The sequence below is a fragment of the Girardinichthys multiradiatus genome, chromosome 20, assembly GCF_021462225.1.
Source record: "Girardinichthys multiradiatus isolate DD_20200921_A chromosome 20, DD_fGirMul_XY1, whole genome shotgun sequence".
Classification (NCBI taxonomy): domain Eukaryota; kingdom Metazoa; phylum Chordata; class Actinopteri; order Cyprinodontiformes; family Goodeidae; genus Girardinichthys; species Girardinichthys multiradiatus.
This window is the reverse complement of record NC_061812.1, coordinates 26,248,555-26,271,072: the sequence shown is the minus strand read 5'-3', so window position 1 is coordinate 26,271,072 and position 22,518 is coordinate 26,248,555. Positions and strand designations below refer to the sequence as shown.

The following is a 22,518-nucleotide window of genomic DNA, read 5'->3' as shown; positions in this document are numbered from 1 at the left end:
GTTATTATCATAATTATAAAACAGTTTAACTCTTTGGAATCAATGCATATTAACAGAAAAAGCATAACTGATTTAATTATTTGCATAAGTGGTTTTATGTTTCCACACACAATACCTTGCAAAAGTGCTCATAGACCTTAAACCTTTTCATATTTTGTGACGTTACAACTGCAAACTTCAATGAAGGAAGATGATAAATGCTCTTTTCACACAAAAATATGGTTTAGGACACGTTTGAAATTAGAGCCCTTTAATTTGATTCCCCCAAATACAATCCAGCGCAACCAATTGCTTTCAAACGTCCTCTAGATAATAAATAGAGACAACCCGTGTGTAATTAACAGAGGTTAAAGTCCTTTGGTGTCGATAACAAAAGATTAACAGTCTTCTATTGAGAGTCTTTTGTTGTTGGCTGGGTAAACAATGTTTCTGTTAGGAACAGACTCAACCGCATAATTAAATTATACTCAAATATGATTGGTCTCAAAGGGATTTGTCCTTACTATAGCAAAGACAGCCAAAAGGAAAGACATGTTTTATCCTTGTGTTTTATTCTGATGCCTTCAGGTTGGCATGATATTAAGCTCCTGAAAACAACTAATTGTTATCCTAAATATTTTATCCCATCTGCGATAAGACTTTAAAATATTAGACCTACATACAATATCTAGCAGCTTCTCTACTTTATTTATTGCTTTTACTGCTATATTTTATTTTAAATGTGTATTTTGCACAACACAATGCTGCAAGCTCATTTTAACTGGCACTTTTTAATTACTGGATGTATATAATGTTTGTGTCTGTCTCTTCTTTGACTGCACATTGACTGGGAGGCTGTAAAAGAATAGCCCTTCAAAGGATTGACAAGGTTTTCCTGAATCAAGATAATTTAATCTCAGTATAAATCCAGCAGTCCTGTGAAGACCTCATAGGTTTTTTAGAAAACATCAGTGTACAAACTGCATCATGAAGACCATGAAGCACAGATGACAGGTCAAACACAAAGCTGTGGACACATTTAAAGCAGAATCTGCGGCAAGAATAGAAAATAGACATTTTAAATCCAGTTCTTATTGATAAGAATAGACTAAATGTGTTTTCTAGACCACAAAAAAAGAAGACAATCCAAAATAAATGTGGGACATTGTAAGCATTACTTTTAAACAAACATCCAGGACTCTTTTTAGGTTTCAGAACTAGAAATAATTTATAGATGTCTTCTCAAAATAGAAAAGAAATCAGACTACTTTATTTGTTTATTTCTGTGCTATATTGTGAATGAATAACCTCATTGTCGAGATGAGCAAAGCTGGTAGAGACAGAGCCCAAAAGACTTGAAGCTGGTATTGTATTGAAAGGTGGTTCTACGGAGTTCTAACTCAGATGTCTAAACACAAATGCATGCCCCATTTTTCATAAATTTCATTTAAAAGTCAAATCATGCATTCTTTTTCTTCTACTTCACAACATTTGTGTTACTCTGTGTTGGTCCATCAAAAACAAAATCCTAACAAATTCATTGAAGTTTGTGATTGTAATGTGACAAAATGCCTTTTGCAAGGCGGTGTGCATGTAATTATATTTGTATTCAAACCTTCTTGGATCTCCTGGAAGGTGCTCTGCAGCTGAGAGAAGCGACTCTGAGCAGAGCCCCGTTCCCCCTTCAGCTCCTCCAGCTCCCGCTGCAGGACGCCCAGCTGACAACGAGCATCATCCTGCAAAATCAGCAATAAAAAAAAAGGCTCAACATTTCCAAGAAATCCAAAAACATTTATAAGTTTTTGTTGTTGTGCTGCACAGGTCTGCTACCTTTTCTCTTTGTGTATCTCGCAGCTCCTGGAGGAAGTCTCTAAGGCCGCTTCTCAGGGAATCAGGGTCGAGTTCTGATTGAGGCAGCGGCGTGTCGCATCTTTCAGGAGAAACAGCCCCCGAACCTAAAGTGTTGTCTGGGGTGCTTCCCCGAAATTCTGCTGAAATCACATCATCAGTTAGCCTCACTTTGTGCTGCAACATTTACAGCTGTATTTTTAGTGCTAGCGATCTCAATCCAACCCAAGTAAAGGAAAGTTGTTTTATATTAATCAATAAATAAATAATAGAGATGACATTCTCAATATATTTTTATAATGGTCATTTAAGCTAATTTACATCAAGGCAATTATTGACACCGGGTGACGTGCAGATTAAGAAGGAATGGATCAATGAGTGACATTTTACGTATAGTCGCAGAAATCCAAACAGTAGGCTCGACCGAACATTTAACACATCTTTAAATTAAGTCATATTTATCTAAAATAAACAGTACCTTATATTTAAAAATGTAATAATGGTGCATTTAAATAGTTTTCTTCATGCTAAACATTTTGGTTCAAAAACTGCTTGGTGTTTCCATTGAAATGATCATAAAAGATATATGAAATATGTCTTGAATGTTTGGTGTTTTATTGCCATAGTGATCTTGCCTGGTGGGGCTAAAGTTTTCTCAGCAGCTAAACAAAACTGAATAAAATAAACTTTACTCAAGTGGCCAGAAAACATGTTTTCTGTGGACCTTTCGGTGGCGACAGTGAGGAGCGCAGCGGCGAGATGCTGTGGTGGCGCGACATGCTGCCGGGCGACGTGGAGCTGCCTCCCGGGCTCCGCCCCCTACAACCCCTGCCACTCGCCCCGATGCCCAGCGTTCGCGTCAGCGCGGACTGGAGGTTGTTCAGGCGAAACTCCAGATCCCTTCTTGCGGCCTCGGCTCGGGTGAGCTCCGCCTCGGTGGCGGACAGCCGGCCCTGCGCCTCGCTCAGCTGCAGGCCGGACTGAGCGGCGGCATCATGGGCAGCCTGAGCGCGCAGTGACAGGTTCTTGACTTCGTCCTGGAGCTTCTTCTCACAGCCGCGAGCCTCTTGTAGCTGAGCTGTCAGATCTCTCTCACAGCTGCGCCAGCCTGACTCAGACTCCATCAGACACCTCTGAGTCAGAGAAAGCTGGAACAGAATTAAATATGAATTCAAAACTCAAAGACAGAAAACTTATAAAACAATAAACACACCATCCTCACCTCCTTCCTGATGGAATCTCTGGTAGTTTCAGCTTCAGTGAGCTTCTGTTTGAGGGAGAAGACGTCCTTCCCTCTCTCCTCATCTCTTTGCTCCTCCAGAACCAGACGGGTCTGCAGCTCTGCCACCTCCCTCCCTTTTTGCTCCTTCTCTACATCCAGAACTTTCAACTGAAGTAAAGAAAACATCAATATCACTGAAACTGAGCCTTTCAAATCAAAGCTCTATGATGCAGAACTTCTGACTGAGTCTGACCTGTCTGCGGAGCTCCTGCAGCTCCCGCCGAGCCTCCAGGCGTGACCTTTCGACCTCTCTCAGGCAGCTGCGCAGCTCAGTCACTTCTTTCTGAGAGGAAGACAGGTTTTCCTCCAGCACAGCCAGCCTCTGCTCCTTCTCCTCACACTGTCGTTTCACACTAACACACACACACACACATTCAGCAATATAGACCATCTCTGTAAACATACCTCTCTACACTCCCTCACCTGATCCTCTCAGTCTCTGAGCTGCGCACCGTTCCTCTCAGCTGAGTGTTTGACTGGCTCAGGGCGTCCCTCTCCTTGGTGACGTCGCTGAGGTTCCGGCGCAGCTCCATCATCTCTCTCCTGTAGCTTTCCGACGCCTCCTGAGTTTGGCTCAGGCGACAATCGGCCTCCAGCAGGTCCCGCCTCACCTGGTCTCGGCTCTCCTCTGCGGCTGAGAGAGAAGCTCTGCACTGCTCCAACTGGAGTTGTTAAGACACAATGAACAGAATCCTTCATTGTTCTGTCATAACAACTAATCATCTGTTTAATGTTGCAGGTTTTCTCATAGCGGACATATTTGACTTAAAATATCAAGAAATACCCTTTGTAAAGTATCCAAACATAAACTAAATACAATGGTGAGAAGAAATGTAATCTGTGACACACAAAAGAAGGAAAAATGGTATGTTGGAATGGTAACAAATGTGTAAATATAGGCCCATGAAGCCCCCCATACCCTGAAAAATGGTCATAAAATCTTCAAAAAGCCCAATGTTTAAAAAGGCTGTACATTACAAGGGAAAAACTGGCATAAGAAATAGCTGCTGCCTGACTGTAGTTCACTACAGAACAAATGGGAAAACAGAAATCTGTTGAAGATGTATTTGAATATATAAAATATTCACTTTGGTCAAAATCAAAACTGTCATGATTGTAAAAAAAAAGGATAAAGTCTGCTATGAAACATGGAAGTATCAGTGTTATGGTTTGTTGGCGCTTTGCTTTCCATTGCTTTGCAATAGATCCCATTACACCGGTCTTTAAATTATTCCATAGGCTCCTTTTACTTAGGGTTTGAATTTGAAATTTTATTGATGGTCTATAATGGACTGCATGGTCTTCAGAGACATCTTAACTCAATGTTTCCAGGACCAGGACCAAACAATGTGAGGTAGCATTTAGTTTTTATGCTCAGCTCTGGAACAAACTGCCTGAAAATCAGTGATATGCAGAAACTCTTGGTTCCTTTAAAATGGGTAGAAAACATTATTGTTTACTACACTTTACCCATAAAATTCAAAGATTGGTTTAACATTTATCATATTATTCAAGTCTTGGCTTTTTATTTGCTTAGATTTTGACATTTCTTTTCTTTTTATGTGATTACTTTTATGTGACGCTCGAAGTTTTTTGTGTATCTGGTGTTTTGTCTCTGTTTCTCAGGGTTTTTTTTATACAACACTTTGAAATACTATGTATATAAATGGTTTTATATAAACTAACTCTCCTTTGGGCGTGGCGCTGATGGTGTAGGGGTTAAGCGCCGGGTTCGAGTCCCGGACCCGGCGACATTTGCCGAATGTCTGACCCTCTCTCTACCCCTCTTTCCTGTCTGCCTACTGTCAAAAAAAATAAAATAAATAAAGGCCACTAGTGCCAAAAAAAAAACAACTAACTTTCCTTCCAAAGTTAAAGGTATATTTCTGCTTTTGCATGACCAACACTGGAAATTCTTACTGCATCCTGTACCTCTTTGAGAGCCACGTCGGCTCGCGAGCGCAGATCACTGCAGAGTTCTTGCAGGCCATTGAGTTCTCTTTCATGGGCCGACGTCGCCTCGTCCAGCTGAGAGCGGAGCTCCAGCATCTCTCCGGTCAGAGCTCCAACTCTGATCTGAAAATAAAAAAACCAAACAGACTCAGTTTAGTTTTTCATCTGTGTGCTTTGAGATTCAAACACTGCAACTAGAGGTAATTTCAGACAGGAAGTTAAAATCCTCACCTGCTCCTGCTCTTTGTGATGAGCTGCTTCTCTGGCCATCCGCTCAGCCTCCAGAGCTGCAGCTGACAGCTCAGCCTGCAGACTGGACACCCTGTCAGACCACACCGCCTTCTCCACCTCCTTCAGAGAAAGGGCCTACAGATAAAAGGTTTAGCAGTTTACAAAGAGCATGGAATGTGCATTAGATGTCAGGAACATGAGGGTACAGAAGCAATAACAGAAGAACTGTTTGTTATGGTATCAGAATTTGACCTGCTGTTTCTCAGTCTCAGCCTGCAGCAAACACTGATCTCGGTCATGCTGCAAAGACCTCAGCTCCTCCTGCAGGTCCTCTCTGTCTCTCTTTGCTCTGTGCTGTTGATCGTCCATCTCCTGCCTGAACCTCCTGAGAGCAGCTTCATGCTCCATCTGCAGGCTGTGACGCACAACTTCCTGCACCACAAAGCAGTGGAGAGGACAGACACTGATGAGCCCCTTTGACAGATTACACTTCAAAACCAATACTACACATAGAAATGGCCGGGGTTCTCACCTTCTCTGAAATCAACCTCTCCACGTCCTCCTGATGTTCGGAGACGGCCTTGCGTAAAGCCTGCTGAGCCTCCAGCTGTGCAGCATTTAGGGCCTGAGTTAGAGTCTGTTTCTCTCTCTCAGCCTGGGCCAAGGTGTTCTCACCATCTGAGCGTGCTCGCTTCAGCTCAGCTAGAGATCCCATCCAGGGAAACATCCAAAAACAATTTCATTCTCCCTCAAACATAAAGTGTACCACTTATGTTTCAGACCTGCATTTTGTCATCTCTGCATTTTGTCTTCAGGGCTCACCTATAGCAGTTTCACAGCGGACTCTCAGGGTTTGGTTCTCCGTCTCCAGCTGATCTCTGCGGGATTCAACTTGCGCCACCTGCTGGTGCGCCTCAAACAGACTGGTCTCCAGGGATTCCCGCTCAGACCTGCACGTTCAAAGGCACCAAACATTAAATATTAAAGTTGGGGTGGACACAAGCATTGTTAGATCCATTTCCGTGGAGCTGAAGTAAATCAGTGCATTTGGCTGCAGCACATGGCTTACGCTTTCCTTCTTAAATCTAGGCAAGATGCAGCATCAGGGTGTACTTAATTTTTACATGATAACAGATCAGTACTCACCTGAAAGCAGCCAGTTCCTCCGAGAGCACAGAGTTTTCTCTTTCAGATGCTGTCAGCTGGACCACCAGAGCTGCTTTGTCCCGGGCCAGCTCTGCTCGACCGCGGCCAGCCTCCTCTGATGCCACCTCGTTCTTCTGGGCCTCCCCTTGAGCCAGACTCAGCTCTGAGCCCAGAGAGGCCACCTCGGCACAAAGCTGTCAACAAACAAGAAAAAATCTGGCAATAAAGTCTGCATGCTTGTCCAGACTTCTCAATCTGTTACGTTCATTTAAAAATATTAAATAATAAAAGTCATAATGAATTTTGGATAATGGAATCACAAAGTGGAACAATAAAAGGAAGGAAGAAATAAATGAAGGTTGAACAGGAAGGAAGGAAGGAAGGAATATTTAATCTGTCACAATCTGTTCAGTACCAGGCCAACCCTCTCCTGCAGTTTGAGCCTCTCAGCTCTGAGACTCTGCAGCTCTGTCTCCATCCCCGCCCGGCTCTGCTCGGCGTCCTGCAGAGCCTGCTGCAGCAAGATGCGGCCAGACTCCAGCTCCAACCGGTCCTGCTCCAGACGGACCAGCTCATCCCTGATGGTCAGCTTCTCCTGCTCCGCCTGCCGCTTCTGAGCCAGCCGGAGGGACTTCTCCTCCTCGAGCTTACAGCCAAACAACAAGAATGAGATGCTTATGAAAAAGATCATAAAACCATGTTTTTTTAGCCATCTGACGTCAATCATCTGATAATTTAAAACTCACATTATGACCTCAAACTTCATTGTATTTGATTGATATTTTATGCTATAGACCAACACAAAGTACAAGACTATCGTAAACTGAAATAAAAAATATGCACGGATTTCTTTTTTTAGATAAAATTCTGTAAAGTGTGGCTTGGCATTTGTGTTCAGCCCATTTTAGTCAATACTTTGAAAATTGCCTTTTGCTACTTTTCCAGCTGCAAGTATTTTGGCATATTGTTAGCCTCATAGCATAATAAGTCATATGACTTAGACAATTATGCTATGAGGCTAAGGAAATGTCTCTACTAATTCTACCACATCTAAAGCTCAGTCAGATTGAAGGAAAGGTATCTGTGAACGTTTCCGGTCCTGGTACATATTCTCAACTCGATTCAGGTCTGGGCTTTGATTAGACCATTTTAATACAGGAAACACTTTGATCTGAACCATTCCATTGTAGCGTTGGCTGTAGATTTTGGGTAATTCTCCTGCAGGCAGGTGAACCTCTGCCCTTTCTCAAGTCTTTGCCAGCCTCCAACAGGTTATATTTCAGGATTGCCCAGCACAGAATGCCTGTAAATAAACTACAAAAAATATTTCTCCCTTACTGAAATTAATTTTTAAGTTTTCAATGATATTCGAATTCACTAAGGTGGAACCTATATTTAGTTCCATTCATCTTTCCCTCAATGTTGACCAGCTTCTCTGTCCCTGTGGAAGAGAGCATCCACACAGCATGATGCTGCCACCACCATGTTTCACTAGGGGGGATGGTGTGCTCAGGGGATGCAGTAGTGTTCTCTAACAAACCCCTGAGGCCTTCACAGAATAGCTGTATTTATACTGAAATTACGTTAAACACAGGTGGACTCTTTACGAATAGTTTCGGGCTATCAGAGTAAAGGGGGTGACTACAATTGCACACCACACTTTTCAGATTTTTATTTGTGAAAATGTTTTCCAGCAGTCTGCATTGGTCTATCATATAAAGTCCCAATAAAATGGATCGGAGTTTGTCATAATAATGTAGCTAACTATGAAACTGTTCGAGGGGTATAAATACTCATGGAAAACATTGTTTGTGCATTTTCTACAAAGTAAAGGGCTCATATTTAGCATGATGCATTTCCTAAAAGTTTCTTCAGTCCCCTTACCTGTAGGATGTAGTTGTTGAGGTCCACTTTGTCCTGGGCCAGATCCTCATTCATACTGCCCATCTTTGCCACAGAGTCCCTGAGAGCTGCATCCTCAGATAGCAGCTTGTTGAGCTGCAGAGACAGCTCTGTGTTGCTGCTCTCAGCCTACGGGGTAAGAATGGGTCAAACGCCGGAGACATAAAAGCAAGAATAAAGAAGTCTAGTAAGAACAATCTGCCATTTTTCCTCACCCGAGCCAGTGCTTCAGACAGTTGAGCCTTCTCCCGCTCCATAAGCTGTCGCTCAACCTCCCCCTGCTGGTGGGTCTCCCTCGCTGCAGACAGCTCCCCACGCTGAGCCGAGGCTCGACTCTCACTCAGGTCCCACTGCTTCTGTCTGTTTGGAGGCAACAAAGCCAAGACAGTGCAGGTCATTTAGGCCACGCATAGGTCTGAGTGTTACTTGCTTAAAGCAAATTTTTAATCCAGGCTGACTTTATGTTCTTTTGACACCAGTGTGGCTACATTTTTGTAACAAGCTCATAATGTTGTTTCTTTCACTATCAAAAGAGGAAACAGAAGTCTGTAAATGTGCAAAAAGCACCCTAGTTGCAAACTGTGAGGATTAGTTAACATTCAGGTTCGTTTAATCACTGTTAATTATCCTGCTTACATCCTCTGAGTCTCAGCTTTGGCCCGGTCTCTCTCCTGAACAGCAGCCTCCTTCTCATCTCTCTCATGGTCTCGTTCTCGCTGAGCACCCAACACAGCCAACTGAAGCTTCTCACACTCCATCAGCACAATCTGGCTACTGCTCTCCGCTGCCTGGACACTCTTCTCCAGCTTTGCCTTCTCACTGCAGTGTAGGAATCAGGGAGTTGGTGATCAAACCCTTGCAGGATGCAACAATGAGGGGCAAATAATGAGTACTGACCTAGCCAGCAGGTCCCTGTCCTGCTTCAGGTGGTCCTTCTCTTTCTGGGTGGTCTCCCTCTCTCTCTGAGCTGCGTCCCTTTCTCGCTGCAGCACCTGGTTTCGCTGCTCTGAGTCTCGTCTAGCCACATCACATTCTGAAAGCTGCTTTCGAAGCTGTTGCACAGAGGACTGGGCAGACAGCAGACGACCTCGGACGTCCTAGAAACATGACAGAGCACAATGATGAAGTTACTTGTGGAAATTAGTAACAAAAACAGCAAATGTATTATCAATCTAATGAGGTTCTGTTATTTATTTAGGCCAAATGTTTATGATCACTATAGCCATAACTTTTAGGCTAAAACTGGGGTTTCAATACCTTGTTGAGCAGCTAAACTTATGTGACATCATCCATCCATCCATCCATCCATCCATCCATCCATCCATCCATCCATCTATCCATCGGCATATTTAGTCAGTCCTTTCTGCCTCTTCTGGGTCTCCTCCAGGGTCTTACAACAGAAATGCCCTCATTGAGGAGACTCAAATTCACTGCCATGTCAGTACCAGAGGAAATTAGCTATTTAACCAGACTTTTTATGACACTAAACAGAGAGATGACTTTGGCGAAACAAGAACACAATATTTAAAGTTCTTTGCTACTGAAGACTGCAGTTTTAATGGTATATCTACTGAAGCGGTTCTGGACAAAAACCAATGAAGCATTAAGGGACTCAATGGTCCCATTTCAGTTCTTTTTTTTTCTCTGATCCTAAATATGCATCTTCACACAGGACACTGATTAATTTACAACTTTTGATTTCCTCAGTGAAAAAAATTTCACTTCGGCTTCTCAGCCTTCCTTCAGCAGGAGAATAGATTAGATTTGATCAGTGATGTTTATGTAATGAAAATTAAAATTTTTCATAACACTGAGCATATTTATATTTATACTTTTTTTCTTTGGTTACCTTCTTAAAATCTTTCTCATATCTGTGCAGCAACTACTTTAGTAACAACTTTAGAGCATGCAGTAAAGCCCATTAAACTCTTAATTTCTTTTTTGCTAGGTTTCTTTTCTTCACTGTGGATCTTTAACAGTAACATGTCACCTGCAGCTGAAGCGTCTTGTTTGTGACGGCCGAGCGGAGAGCCGACAGAGCTGCGTCAGGCAAAGAAGACAGCAGGGAGGCTTCAGGAAGTGCTGCCAGCTTTAATGAAGAGGAGGAACGTCGAGGAGACGAGTCACGGATCAGCGCCAGGAGTGGAGCCGCCAAGCTATCCTGATCGGCTTCTGACGACGACTCCCCGTCTGACAGCACTGTCTGTAAAACCAGATAACCATGAGACACAGAAAACATTTGTTATAGGTTAAAAAGCGTGTTTAATACCTGAGCGATGTCTCGCAGAGTGTCCAGCAGTATCTCAGAGTGAGCTCTTATCAGCTGCGTGTCAGTCTCATCACTGCAACTCTGCTCCTGAATGGAAAAGACCAGATATGTGAAAGATTTGAAAGAAAAACTGGCCATTAGGATGTTATGGTAGCCTCCATGACTACTCTCTTACCTCAAGCTTCTTCATCAGCATGGAGATTTCATTGTCTCTCTCCACAATTTGGCCCTTTAGTCTCCCACATTCTCGCACTACATCAGACAACCTGATAGGTCAGACAAAAAGAGTCATTTTAGCAACAGCACACAGCACTGAGGAGGTTACAGAATGAAACAGCAGGATGCTTCCGAGCTGCAGCTCTACACAAAACGTGCACATTCACACCAGTTCAAAGTACAACCTGTGACAAATACTATCTTGTAGCCTAATGTCTACCTCGATGTACACAAAGGTTGTTTTTAAATGTGTCATTTAAAAAATATGGGCCTATTTCACCTGCATTTAATTAAATTTACATTTGTCAGTATAATCCCATCCAAGCAAAGACAAGCATTACTTATTTCACATTCGCTCAAGACTTTATAATGTACTGATCCAATCGCACTAACCTGACGTTGAGCTCACTTTTCTCTGCATCAGTTCTGCTCTGAAGGTTTATCATCTCCACCACTCGCTCCCTCAGCTGCTGCTCCAGCTGAACCCTCAGAGCCTTTTCTCCCGCCACCCGACTGTCCACTGATGTGGACAAGCCAGAGCAGGACACCCGAGCAGAGTGGGACATCCGGGCCAGCTCAGAACGCATGTCTGACAAGTCCCTGAGATTGGAGAAACCGAGAGAAGATCACACAGTGAGGAGAGAGTGACGACACTTTCCTGGTGCAAATTAGTTGGTTTTTTTACCTTTCAGTGGCAGCCTTTATCTCGCAGACGTGTCTTCTGAAGCCTACCACTTGTCTCCACAGCTTCAGCATCCGGCTGTGCTCGCTGCTGAAGTAGCCGTGGAAAGACTTATAGGAAGAAACAGAAGTTATCAACAATTAAACCTTATTATTTGAAGTCTGAAAAAAGATTCAGGCTTCACTCTCTCCCACCTCCTCTTCTCTCCTCCAGTCCGACTCCTTCTGTTCCAGCTCCTCTCTGGCTTTGGTCCAGTCAACAGTGAGCCGGCGGATGTCCTGGCTGAGCGCCTCGTTGGCCAAACCCGCCTGCTCCAACTGCTCCCTCAGCATCGCGTTCACGGCGGACAAGCTGCTGCTCCTAAAAACAACACATTCATTTTAAACATCACAAATATCTACACACTGAAAGCTAAATATTTTTGCACTGGTGTCATGTTTAGTCAAGCAAAAATTATAAATTTCTTCAAAAACTTTTTCAAAGTATTTCATAAAGCTGAATGGATGTTTACATACTTATTTGTCACACTATACATCCCAATGCTATCCCAATCACGGCTTTAGAAACCTTTACTGCATAAAACAAATCCTGCAGGGGCCTTCTGAAGAAAAGCATCCCCAAAACAAAGTCAAATTATTTTAAAAATATTATTACCCCTTAGTTGTACACTAAGGGGTAATACCTTAACCTTTTTCATTTTATCAAGCTACAACCACAAACTCTGATACGTTTTTGTTGTGATAGACCAACACAACACTAGTATTTATTTGTGAAGTAGAAGCAAAATTATACATAGATTCAAATATTTTTCAAGTGTGGAATTGAAAGGTCTTCAGCCCCCTGATTTAGCAGTTTATAGAGCCTCCTGCAAGCCTTTTTAAGGCCTGTTTCTACCAGTTTTGCACATCTAGAGGCTAATTTTCCAACCATTGTTCTTTGCAAAACAGCTCAAACAGCCAGATTGGATAGACAGCATCTGTGAACATCTCTGTGTTGCCACAGATTTAGGTTTGGACCATTTGAAGCATGAATGTGCCTTGATCTAAACGGTTTTATTGCAGCTCTAGCTGTATGTTTGATCCTGTTTTCCTGCTGGAAGGTGAACTTGGACCTTAAATCTTTTGTTGCCTCTAACAGCTTCTTATCCAAGCTCTCCCTGTTTTAAGCTCCATTCATCTTTCCATCAACTGCGACTAGCTTCTCTGTCCCTGCTCAAAAAAAGAATTGTTACAGCATGATCCTGCCACCACCGAAGCGAGAGAGATGGTGTGTCAAGTCGTTAGTTTTTCATCACACATTTCATTTTGCATGTAGGTCTAATGTTACCAAATTATTACACACGTTTGCTGCTCCTGTGTGTCTTGTGGCAACCTGCAAAGGCACTTCTTAGGGTGTCTTTTCCAACAATGGCTTTCTACTTGACACTCTTCCAAAAACATTTGTGTAGTTCACAACTAATCATTGTCTTGTCAACAGATTCTCCCAACTGAGCTGTGAATCTCTGCAATTCCTCCAGAGTTACCATGGGCCTGCTGGCTCCTCTGGTTAATGCTCTCCTTGCCCGACCTGTTAGTTTAAGAGGACCGTCCTGTCTTCGCATCGTTGCAGCTACTTTCATTATTTCCAGATGATGGAATGAACAGAGCGCTGTGAGATGTGCAATGTTTGGTCTGTTGTTTTATAACCAAACTCAGCTTCAAACTTCTCCGCAACTTTCTCCCTGACCTGTATGCTGTGTTCCTTGGTCTTCATTTGTTCCCCAAAGTTCTCTAACAAAGCCCTGAAGCCTTCACAAAACAGCTGCAATTATTGTTTTTCTTCCGCTTCACAATTATGAACAACTTTGTATTGGTCTATTACACAATGTCCCAATAAAATACATTACAGTTCTTGGTTGTAACAAAAAAAGGAGTAAAAGCCCAGTATGAATACTTTGAAGGCCATAACTGCTGTATGTGAAGAATTACCAAGCCTCAGCTAAAAACTGCAGCTGTTATAACTCAACAACTGTGAACCTTTGCCTCGCCCCTGCACATTCACATCTGGATATAAATGGAGATTCATTCTTGTATGGTGATGCATCACCTCTGCTGTTCTTCCTCCAGCCGGATTAAAGCGTCCTCCAGGTTGCTGCTCGCTTCATCCTGATGCCGACCATTTGATGTTTCGCTGTTGCTCTGAAAATTAATGATTTTATTAGAAACCAACGGTGAACAGAAAACAGCTTTGTTCCATAGAAGTAAACGCCACCTACACTCATACTGCGTTTCTCCAACTCGGAGGACTTCTCCTGAAGCATCTGCTCTAGATCTCCACATTTCTTTTTGTACTGAAGCACCTGAAGGAGATGGAGATCTGTCACCAGCACACTTTACTGTGAATACCTCTCAGTTAAACCGGTCCTACCTTCACCTGCAGCTTCTGCACAAGTTGGGCCTGCCTTTGCTGTCCCTCCTGGTAGGCGGTGAGTTTACGCTTATAGGCCGCTTGTTCCTCGTCCAGCCGTCGCCGTAGATCCACGTTCTGCTGAGCAAAGCTGCGGGACTCGGGTGAGTCATGGTCTCCCTCCCCAGTTTCAAACCACAAGGCCTGCTCCAACTAAAGTGAGACACAACATAATAAAATGGACTTTACATTAAATATCGTTCTGCACTGTTCTGACGTGATGAAAGTATAACAAAAATATGAATTAGACATTCCTTTGATCTTTTAAAAGGAAATGTAAACGTGGTTTATCAGACTTTATGAAGGTCTTTCACAGTTGTTTGGACCTTGGCTGCTTTTTTACTTGTTTTGAGTTTGGCTGCATTATCACTAATTTTAGGCAAAGTAGAGAACAAAATAAGAAGTGCTGGGCCTAAAACAGCTAAATATATCTAAAGCTGAAGATGAGTCTCTGAAACTGGCAAATTTGGGATATAGGAGAAAAAAAATCCAGACCGGACACAGGGCACATCGATGAAAGAAATTTGGCTACCCAGGCTCAAGCCTATTACAAACTAGAAGATGCTGGCACACCAGTGTCAACATCCACTGAGAAGCAAGAGTAACACCAACATGGACTGAGAGGGTGCTGATCAGCAAAGAAGCAATGCTGAAAAATCACCACCTTCAAGCCCACGTGGACGATCCAAGGGCCTTCTGGAGGAAGGTTTTATAGTGAACTAAGACAAGCATTGGGGGGATTGGCCTCAAATGTAATTAACATGTTTGAAAGAGCTAATTTGAAGCTTTAAACCCAAGAATATTGTGCCAGCAGTCAAGTAAGGTGGGGGTAGCATCGTACTGTGGGTCATTTTCTAACAAAGTAGACTGAACAGTATGGAACGACGATTACCTCCAAGTTCTTGATCTTCAACTCAAATAATAGATAGACTTAACTGGGTATTCGATGATCCCAGAGAAACATTAAAAGTGATTTTAGAACAGATAAAGCAGTCTGACATAAAGTTTCTGGAATGGACCCGACCTCAACCATTTTTAAAGTGTATGGACCATGCCTGAATGCTGGGTTTATGGCAGGGAACCAAATACATTAAAAGGCCTCTACCATTTCTGTCTAGAACAGCGGACAAATATGCAGACAGAAAAAGGACAAAACTTTATTTTGGCTACAAACTGTGCTTTCTTTTTGTTTTTTTGTAATTTTGTTTTTGGCCGGATTTTTTTGGGCAACTTGTTACAGAACACATAACCAAATATTATTGGTGCTGCATGAGCCTATGTGTACAATTTTGACTAAATCAAAACAATAAATTCAGCCTTGTGTACCTAATTATTTTTTTAAATCATTACAGCGAAATGTTGTATCATTAGCCCACAACAGGAGAAATAACAGCTTAAAGCATTATCAAAAGTCCACACTTAACAGAGTGTATGTAAACATCTGACCTGCAGTGTGTTGACACACAAAATTGAAATTTCAATGTTAAAAAATAAATGATTTTTTAACATTGCAATTTTAAAAATTGGCAGACTTGCCTTTGAGAGCAGGTTTATGTGATTATTTTTGCCAATGTTCAACCCAAAGCGAGTCATGAAGCCACCCACCCATCACCGCATCCCTCCCCTACTGTGAAGCCCCTGTTTACAGTCACCCAGGGCGACAGGCGCTATGGCAACGTTCCACTTCACTTCATTCCAGTCCCCATCACCTGGGAGACCCACAAATCTGAGACAAAGACACACCAAGAAGACAAAAAAACCGGGAAATTGGGGGCATCAGAGGAGCATTCCTCTTAATGTCTGGTCAGACCAAACACCTGGATGGATTTTGGAGAATGTCTCACTTTATTTATCAGCCTCAGCCCAACACATCATCCCTGTTTCAGTCAGAGTTAGTCTGTTGTCCTCACCCTCTCGCTGATGGCCCCATACTTGATGGCAAGCTCGTCCCGGTCAGCTCTGCTGTGGGCCAGCAGGTCCTCCAGCCTGGCCAGCTCTCCCTGCAGTACCCGGTTCTCCTCCTGAAGGGACATGACGGAGGACATGGCTCCTGCTGCTCACGGAGAAAAAAAGGCTGCCATCAGGGCAAAAGAAATGGATGACATGAATGGTTAGAATAGCGAAGGACTCACTGCTATCGTTGAGGTTCTTTGTGACTATCTCTCGCACTCTCGCTGGCAGACATGTAGGGGGGGCATCAGGTGAGGGGCCCCGGACGGTCAGCCTCTTCTCCTCAGACAGGACGCTCTCCTCCAGCCGCTAATATACACAACACACAGATTTAGATGAAAAATAAAGATGCAGAGTAGTTAACCTAAACGTGATGACGATGCGATCACCACAGCTACAGAGTCCCGAGCACAAACATGCAAAACGAGCAGCTTTATTTGTCACAGCATGCTGTCAGCACATTATGAAACCACTGAGGTGTGATCCAGGAGCTTCCCTGAGCCTCACCTGTATCACAGTCTCCAGCTTGTTGGAGTCAGAGTCTGAGTTTTCCTCAGCGCTCATGGCCGCTATTTCAAATCCTCCAGGAAAATAGGATTAACCCTGCAAAAATTAATTGTATTCCTGAACTGAACGACGATCGTTTCTTTGCTTTTCAGCAGGTCCAGAAAAAGGAAAAAACTTTACCACTTTAATCTGATTACGCTGCTTTACTGGCTGACAAAGTTTTTGGCAGAAGAGGAGCTGAGCGTGTCTGTCCTGTTGCCTCCTCAGGGACTCTCAGACAGAGATTTAGGACAGCAGGATTAGCTGGTTTTAAGGCCCCCTCCCCTCCCTACTCTTCTTCCTCCTCCTCTTCTTACACTGTTACCAGGCTCTCCATGCTTGCAATTAAAAGCCTGCACACCTCTGCTATTTAGCTACACAACAAAGAGAAACAAAAGCCATAAGTGGGAGTGTTTTTCTTATGAATTATTTTGAACGTGTAATGTAGTTTATATTATCACAACAAAGTACCAGCTATTCATTTCATGACAAACTCCTTTACAATAAACCACACTGTGATGAATAGACCAGTAGAAATTTACAGTTAATCCTCAACAAGCTACAAACTAGATTACACAAAGCCTTGCAGATATATTCATACCAACACATCCACAAATGTATATTATAAATATGATAAATATTGTCCAAAGTTGGTCATCGAGGGCCGGTGTCCTAAATATTTCAGATATTTCCCTGCTTCAGCACACATGATTTCCACCAATAGCTGATTAACAGGCTTTTGCTGAACTGCAGTCACCTGAATCAGGTGTGTTAAAGCAGGGAAACATATAAAACATGCAGGACACCAGCCCTCGTGGACTGGCTTGGGACACCCCTGATCTAAACCATTTAACTGTAGCTCTAGTTGTATGTTCAGGGTTTTTCACCTCCTGAGAATTGAACCTCCGCCCCTGTCTCGAGTCTTCAAATCCTCTAAAAGGCTTTTTTTCCAGGATTGCCCTGTCCATCCATATTCCAATCAACTCTGACCAGTTTTCCTGTACCTGTTGAAGAAATGCATCCCCACAGCATGATGCAGCTATCACCATATTTCCACCACAGTGTTTTGTTCGTAGGTTAAAGTCATGTCTCCTGCATTCCTTTCTTCCAACCATTGCTTTCTTCTTGCCAATATTACATAGATTTACACAGTGAATGTTCCAAATATTACTTTTTGGCCCACTTGCAACACTTTTTGTCTGGTGAAACACTAAAATTACACAAATCCATGGACAGACCAGCGACACATGATGCTATGGAGATGCTTTTCTTCAGATGGACAGGGAAGCTAATGAGAGTTGAAGGGAAGATGGACTGAGCTAAATACAGGTCAACACTGGAAGAAAACCTGTTGGAGGCTGCTATTACTGGAGACTGAGGAGGAGCTTCAGAATCCTCAAAATAAAGCCACAGGAATGATTTAGATCAAAATACACTGTAGCTTGTGCTTGTGAACATGACAAAATGTGGAAAAGGTCAAAGGGTGTGAATACTTTAGGGAGCCAGTTTTTGTTAATTTGGTGGTTAAACCAGTCGTTTCACAGCTTCAGAACAAAAACATGACAAGCCTTAAACACAAGGAGATATTCAGGACTGTCATAGTTACACACAACAGGGTCATTGTGTCAACATAAGACATCCCCCACACTGCTTTAACTGCCCTCTTTACAAACACACACACACACACACACACACACACACATTACCGTTAATTGTACAACCTTAAGGGATGTTTTCCTAGTCCTTTATAGTAAATATGACTGTAAACTGACATTTGCAGGGGCAGGAATAGAACAAAAATCGCTTTAAAATTGCTCAAAACAATGAGCAACATTAAGTGACATTAAGAACATTGTTGGAGTAAGGTGCAAAGAGCTGCTTAAAGGGTCAAAAGAAACATAGGCATAAATATACGTTCCTGTAAGCGTTTTGAATTTTTGTGTTTAAATATCTTATGAACTGTTGAACTCCAAAAGTTCACTTTGAATTTTCTACTGTCAGCTGCCCCCTGCTGGTCTATTTATCACATTGCAGATGTCTAATAAATAAGATAACAGCGAAATATTAATTAATTTCTCTCCCAAAAGCTAAACTGCCTATTTTTTAAATTATTCAAAAGGATTTCAAACTCCACAAGAAACTTAACTGGTAGTTAATATGTGCTCTCTTAAAACAGGAACGCGACCAGCTTCTGTGATTCACCACCAGTAACATCCTCTTTATCTTACAATCCAAAAAGCAAACGGAAACACAAACGCAACAACACACCCAAGTTCCCAAAAGCGGAGAGGAGTTAGAGGCGGGACGAGGAGGCTGCAACGATCAGCGATCATCCGGCTTTTAATAAACTATTAATGGGTTATTTTTAAGTAATAAACTCTGAAACACGGCCTGTTCAGCCAGCATCGTTTTAAATACGTGTATAAAACGCGTCGTGCATGCTTATAATGTCGCGTTTGCAGCAGCTCTCGCAGTTAAAACACCCACTTCCCTCTCTGATGAACAGCCTCACCTCCACTCGTCGATCTGCTACCCAGTCCTCCATTCCTCAGTCTCTTTTGAGGTCCATAAATGCGGAGATTAACCCCGGATCCAGAGACAACAGCAGGATTTAGACCATCAGCTGCTTGCAGGAGTTGCCTTCTGGTTCCGAAATCTTCTCCATGCTTTTTCCGGGGAGGGACTTCCAGTTCACACAGCATGATGGTCGACCCCACACATCTTCAAATAAAATACTTGGGTCGTGGCATAACGTGTGATAAAATATTATTTTTCAGGTAAATTATGATGCTTTTAATTCAGTCTTTTGATAATCATTTACAGGTGTGAAAAACCTAGGGGTTGGATGCTTTTATTACTATAATAGGGAAAAGAAGGGGTTTTGGATGCATTATCAATTAAAGGCTATCCCGTACACTTCCATCAGATTAAATAAATATATTACTTACCATCAAGAGCGATTAAACAATATGCAAACGTGTTCTTAATTCTCATTTGAAAGTGGTCAGTTTCAAAACATTGTTTTATTGATGGCGCCATAAAAAATTGTTCCCCCTTAAACTTCTGTAAAAGTGACATTTCCAGCCGCAAACCTTCAGGTTTTCCTTCAGGATTACCCTGTATTTTGCTCCATCCATCTTTCCATCAGCTCTGCCTGGCTTCCCTGTCCACGCCGAAGTAAAGCCTCCATGACACTCCCGCCACTGTGTTCAACCATAGTGTTCAGGATGATGTGCAGCGTTAGTTTTCCACCACGCGTGTCTTGCATGTAAGTCTTGCATGTAAAACGTTTAATTTTGGTCTCATGTTACCAGAACAACATGTTGGCTGTTTTCCCAGTGGCGGTTCTACACCAAATTTACCAGGGTGGGGCCGGTGTTTTTTGATGGAGGCAACCGAACAATAGAATGAAACAAAAACAAACGGCAATATTTAATCATAAAATTTGCAGCTTTGGAGCTGCAGGTTTCAGCCTTGATCTAGCAGATGAAAACTGATCATTTCCCAATACAGCTGAAGCTTAAAGTGCAACACTTTCATATTTAATTCATTGTTAAAGTAAACCTGTGAGGGTAAAAGATAAAATTGATCCCATCGATGTGTGTTCTGTGCATAGCTTGTGGCAAACTGTGAACAGGACTTGTCAAGGCTTTTTTGTCACCTTGCTTTTGGTCCAGATTTGTGTAATGCAAAACTAACCTCTGTTCTAGCAGTCCTCCACCTGAGCTGTGGATCTCTGCAGCTCCCCCAGTAACCACGGAGATTTTAGCCGCTACTCTGCTTGGTGCTCTCCTTGCTCGACTATTTATTATAGGTCGGCCATGGCAGGCAGAATTTGGTAATTACAGGTCCTTCTCAAAAAATTAGCATATTGTGATAAAGTTAATTATTTTCCATAATGTCATGATGAAAATTTAACATTCATATATTTTAGATTCATTGCACACTAACTGAAATATTTCAGGTCTTTTATTGTCTTAATACGGATGATTTTAGCATCCAGCTCATGAAAACCCAAAATTCCTATCTCACAAAATTAGCATATTTCATCCGACCAATAAAATAAAAGTGTTTTTAATACAAAAACCGTCAACCTTCAAATAATCATGTACAGTTATGCACTCAATACTTGGTCGGGAATCCTTTTGCTGAAATGACTGCTTCAATGCGGCGTGGCATGGAGGCAATCAGCCTGTGGCACTGCTGAGGTCTTATGGAGGCCCAGGATGCTTCGATAGCGGCCATTAGCTCATCCAGAGTGTTGGGTCTTGAGTCTCTCAACGTTCTCTTCACAATATCCCACAGATTCTCTATGGGGTTCAGGTCAGGAGAGTTGGCAGGCCAATTGAGCACAGTGATACCATGGTCAGTAAACCATTTACCAGTGGTTTTGGCACTGTGAGCAGGTGCCAGGTCGTGCTGAAAAATGAAATCTTCATCTCCATAAAGCTTTTCAGCAGATGGAAGCATGAAGTGCTCCAAAATCTCCTGATAGCTAGCTGCATTGACCCTGCCCTTGATAAAACACAGTGGACCAACACCAGCAGCTGACACGGCACCCCAGACCATCACTGACTGTGGGTACTTGACACTGGACTTCTGGCATTTTGGCATTTCCTTCTCCCCAGTCTTCCTCCAGACTCTGGCACCTTGATTTTCGAATGACATGCAGAATTTGCTTTCATCTGAAAAAAGTACTTTGGACCACTGAGCAACAGTCCAGTGCTGCTTCTCTGTAGCCCAGGTCTGGGGAATGCGGCACCTGTAGCCCATTTCCTGCACACGCCTGTGCACGGTGGCTCTGGATGTTTCTACTCCAGACTCAGTCCACTGCTTCCGCAGGTCCCCCAAGGTCTGGAATCGGTCCTTCTCCACAATCTTCCTCAGGGTCCGGTCACCTCTTCTACGTTGTGCAGCGTTTTCTGCCACACGTTTTCCTTCCCACAGACTTCCCACTGAGGTGCCTTGATACAGCACTCTGGGAACAGCCTATTCGTTCAGAAATGTCTTTCTGTGTCTTACCCTCTTGCTTGAGGGTGTCAATAGTGGTCTTCTGGACAGCAGTCAGGTTGGCAGTCTTACCCATGATTGGGGTTTTGAGTGATGAACCAGGCTGGCAGTTTTAAAGGCCTCAGGAATCTTTTGCAGGTGTTTAGAGTTAACTCGTTGATTCAGATGATTAGGTTCATAGCTCGTTTAGAGACCCTTTTAATGATATGCTAATTTTGTGAGATAGAAATTTTGGGTTTTCATGAGCTGTATGCTAAAATCATCCGTATTAAGACAATAAAAGACCTGAAATATTTCAGTTAGTGTGCAATGAATCTAAAATATATGAATGTTAAATTTTCTTCATGACATTATGGAAAATAATGAACTTTATCACAATATGCTAATATTTTGAGAAGGACCTGTAGAAGTTGTGCCATTTGTCTTTAATTGTAACATGACTGAACAGAGCTCTGCCAGATGTGCGAAGATTATTTAACCCAACTCTAATCTTCATCAACTTCTCTCTGACCTGTGTGCTGTGTTGCTTGGTCTTCATTTGAGTAAAGGGCTGAATATAAATGTGTGTGTGTTTTATTGTGTAAAAATTAACGTATGATTTCATTTAAACAAAGAATTTTAAAAAATGATGCATGCAATGCGTTTCAGAGACGTTTGAAAAAATACTTACACATATATTAAGACACAAACACAAGACGGGAGTTGGGACACAAAAAAAAAACAATGGAAAGAAAGAAGGGATGGTTGGACACAGAGAAAACAAGAAAATAAGGAAGGACAATGAGGGAAAGGAGTGTAGGAATGAAACAAGGAAGCAAAGGAGGGAAGGAAAGGGGATACAAAGAAAGCAGGAAAACAAAGATACAACACAAAGGGAATAAAAAATACAAAAGGGAGGTAGAACAAAAGAATTAAAGGAAACAACAAAGGAAAGATCAAATTTAGATAGGAGGGAGAAAGTAAGAAAGGACAGGACACACCGAGTGAAAGGACAAGGGAGACAGAAAAAAAAGAAGAACACAAAAGAAGGAACCAAGGGAGAGGGGAAAAAGAAGGAAG

General features: G+C 42.5%; 1 protein-coding gene across 6 annotated transcripts in view; it reads right to left on the bottom strand.

Annotated features, from left to right (window-relative positions):
• The window catches only part of LOC124856717 (rootletin-like), a 29,261-nt gene extending 10,152 nt beyond the window's left edge, over positions 1–19,109 (bottom strand). For 2 of the 6 annotated variants that reach the window (XM_047347479.1, XM_047347482.1), the window contains exons 1-29: positions 16,411–16,679; positions 16,086–16,212; positions 15,864–16,006; positions 13,915–14,106; positions 13,763–13,846; positions 13,594–13,685; positions 11,703–11,868; positions 11,512–11,618; positions 11,220–11,426; positions 10,786–10,876; positions 10,611–10,697; positions 10,332–10,544; positions 9,239–9,438; positions 8,978–9,160; positions 8,557–8,701; positions 8,324–8,470; positions 6,855–7,085; positions 6,440–6,633; positions 6,116–6,243; positions 5,826–5,995; positions 5,546–5,725; positions 5,294–5,428; positions 5,042–5,185; positions 3,533–3,771; positions 3,303–3,462; positions 3,050–3,217; positions 2,552–2,975; positions 1,810–1,970; positions 1,595–1,715 (exon numbers count right to left, since the gene is read on the bottom strand). In XM_047347479.1, coding sequence (XP_047203435.1) covers positions 1,595–1,715; positions 1,810–1,970; positions 2,552–2,975; positions 3,050–3,217; positions 3,303–3,462; positions 3,533–3,771; positions 5,042–5,185; positions 5,294–5,428; positions 5,546–5,725; positions 5,826–5,995; positions 6,116–6,243; positions 6,440–6,633; positions 6,855–7,085; positions 8,324–8,470; positions 8,557–8,701; positions 8,978–9,160; positions 9,239–9,438; positions 10,332–10,544; positions 10,611–10,697; positions 10,786–10,876; positions 11,220–11,426; positions 11,512–11,618; positions 11,703–11,868; positions 13,594–13,685; positions 13,763–13,846; positions 13,915–14,106; positions 15,864–16,006; positions 16,086–16,212; positions 16,411–16,467 — 4,696 coding nt within the window. In that variant the 5' untranslated portion in view covers positions 16,468–16,679. Of the gene's footprint in view, positions 1–1,594; positions 1,716–1,809; positions 1,971–2,551; positions 2,976–3,049; positions 3,218–3,302; positions 3,463–3,532; positions 3,772–5,041; positions 5,186–5,293; positions 5,429–5,545; positions 5,726–5,825; positions 5,996–6,115; positions 6,244–6,439; positions 6,634–6,854; positions 7,086–8,323; positions 8,471–8,556; positions 8,702–8,977; positions 9,161–9,238; positions 9,439–10,331; positions 10,545–10,610; positions 10,698–10,785; positions 10,877–11,219; positions 11,427–11,511; positions 11,619–11,702; positions 11,869–13,593; positions 13,686–13,762; positions 13,847–13,914; positions 14,107–15,863; positions 16,007–16,085; positions 16,213–16,410; positions 16,680–18,961 lie in introns of those variants that run through there. The other 4 variants (XM_047347485.1, XM_047347480.1, XM_047347481.1 and 1 more) reach the window with 4 other exon arrangements.
• Positions 19,110–22,518: the final 3,409 nt, after the last annotated feature.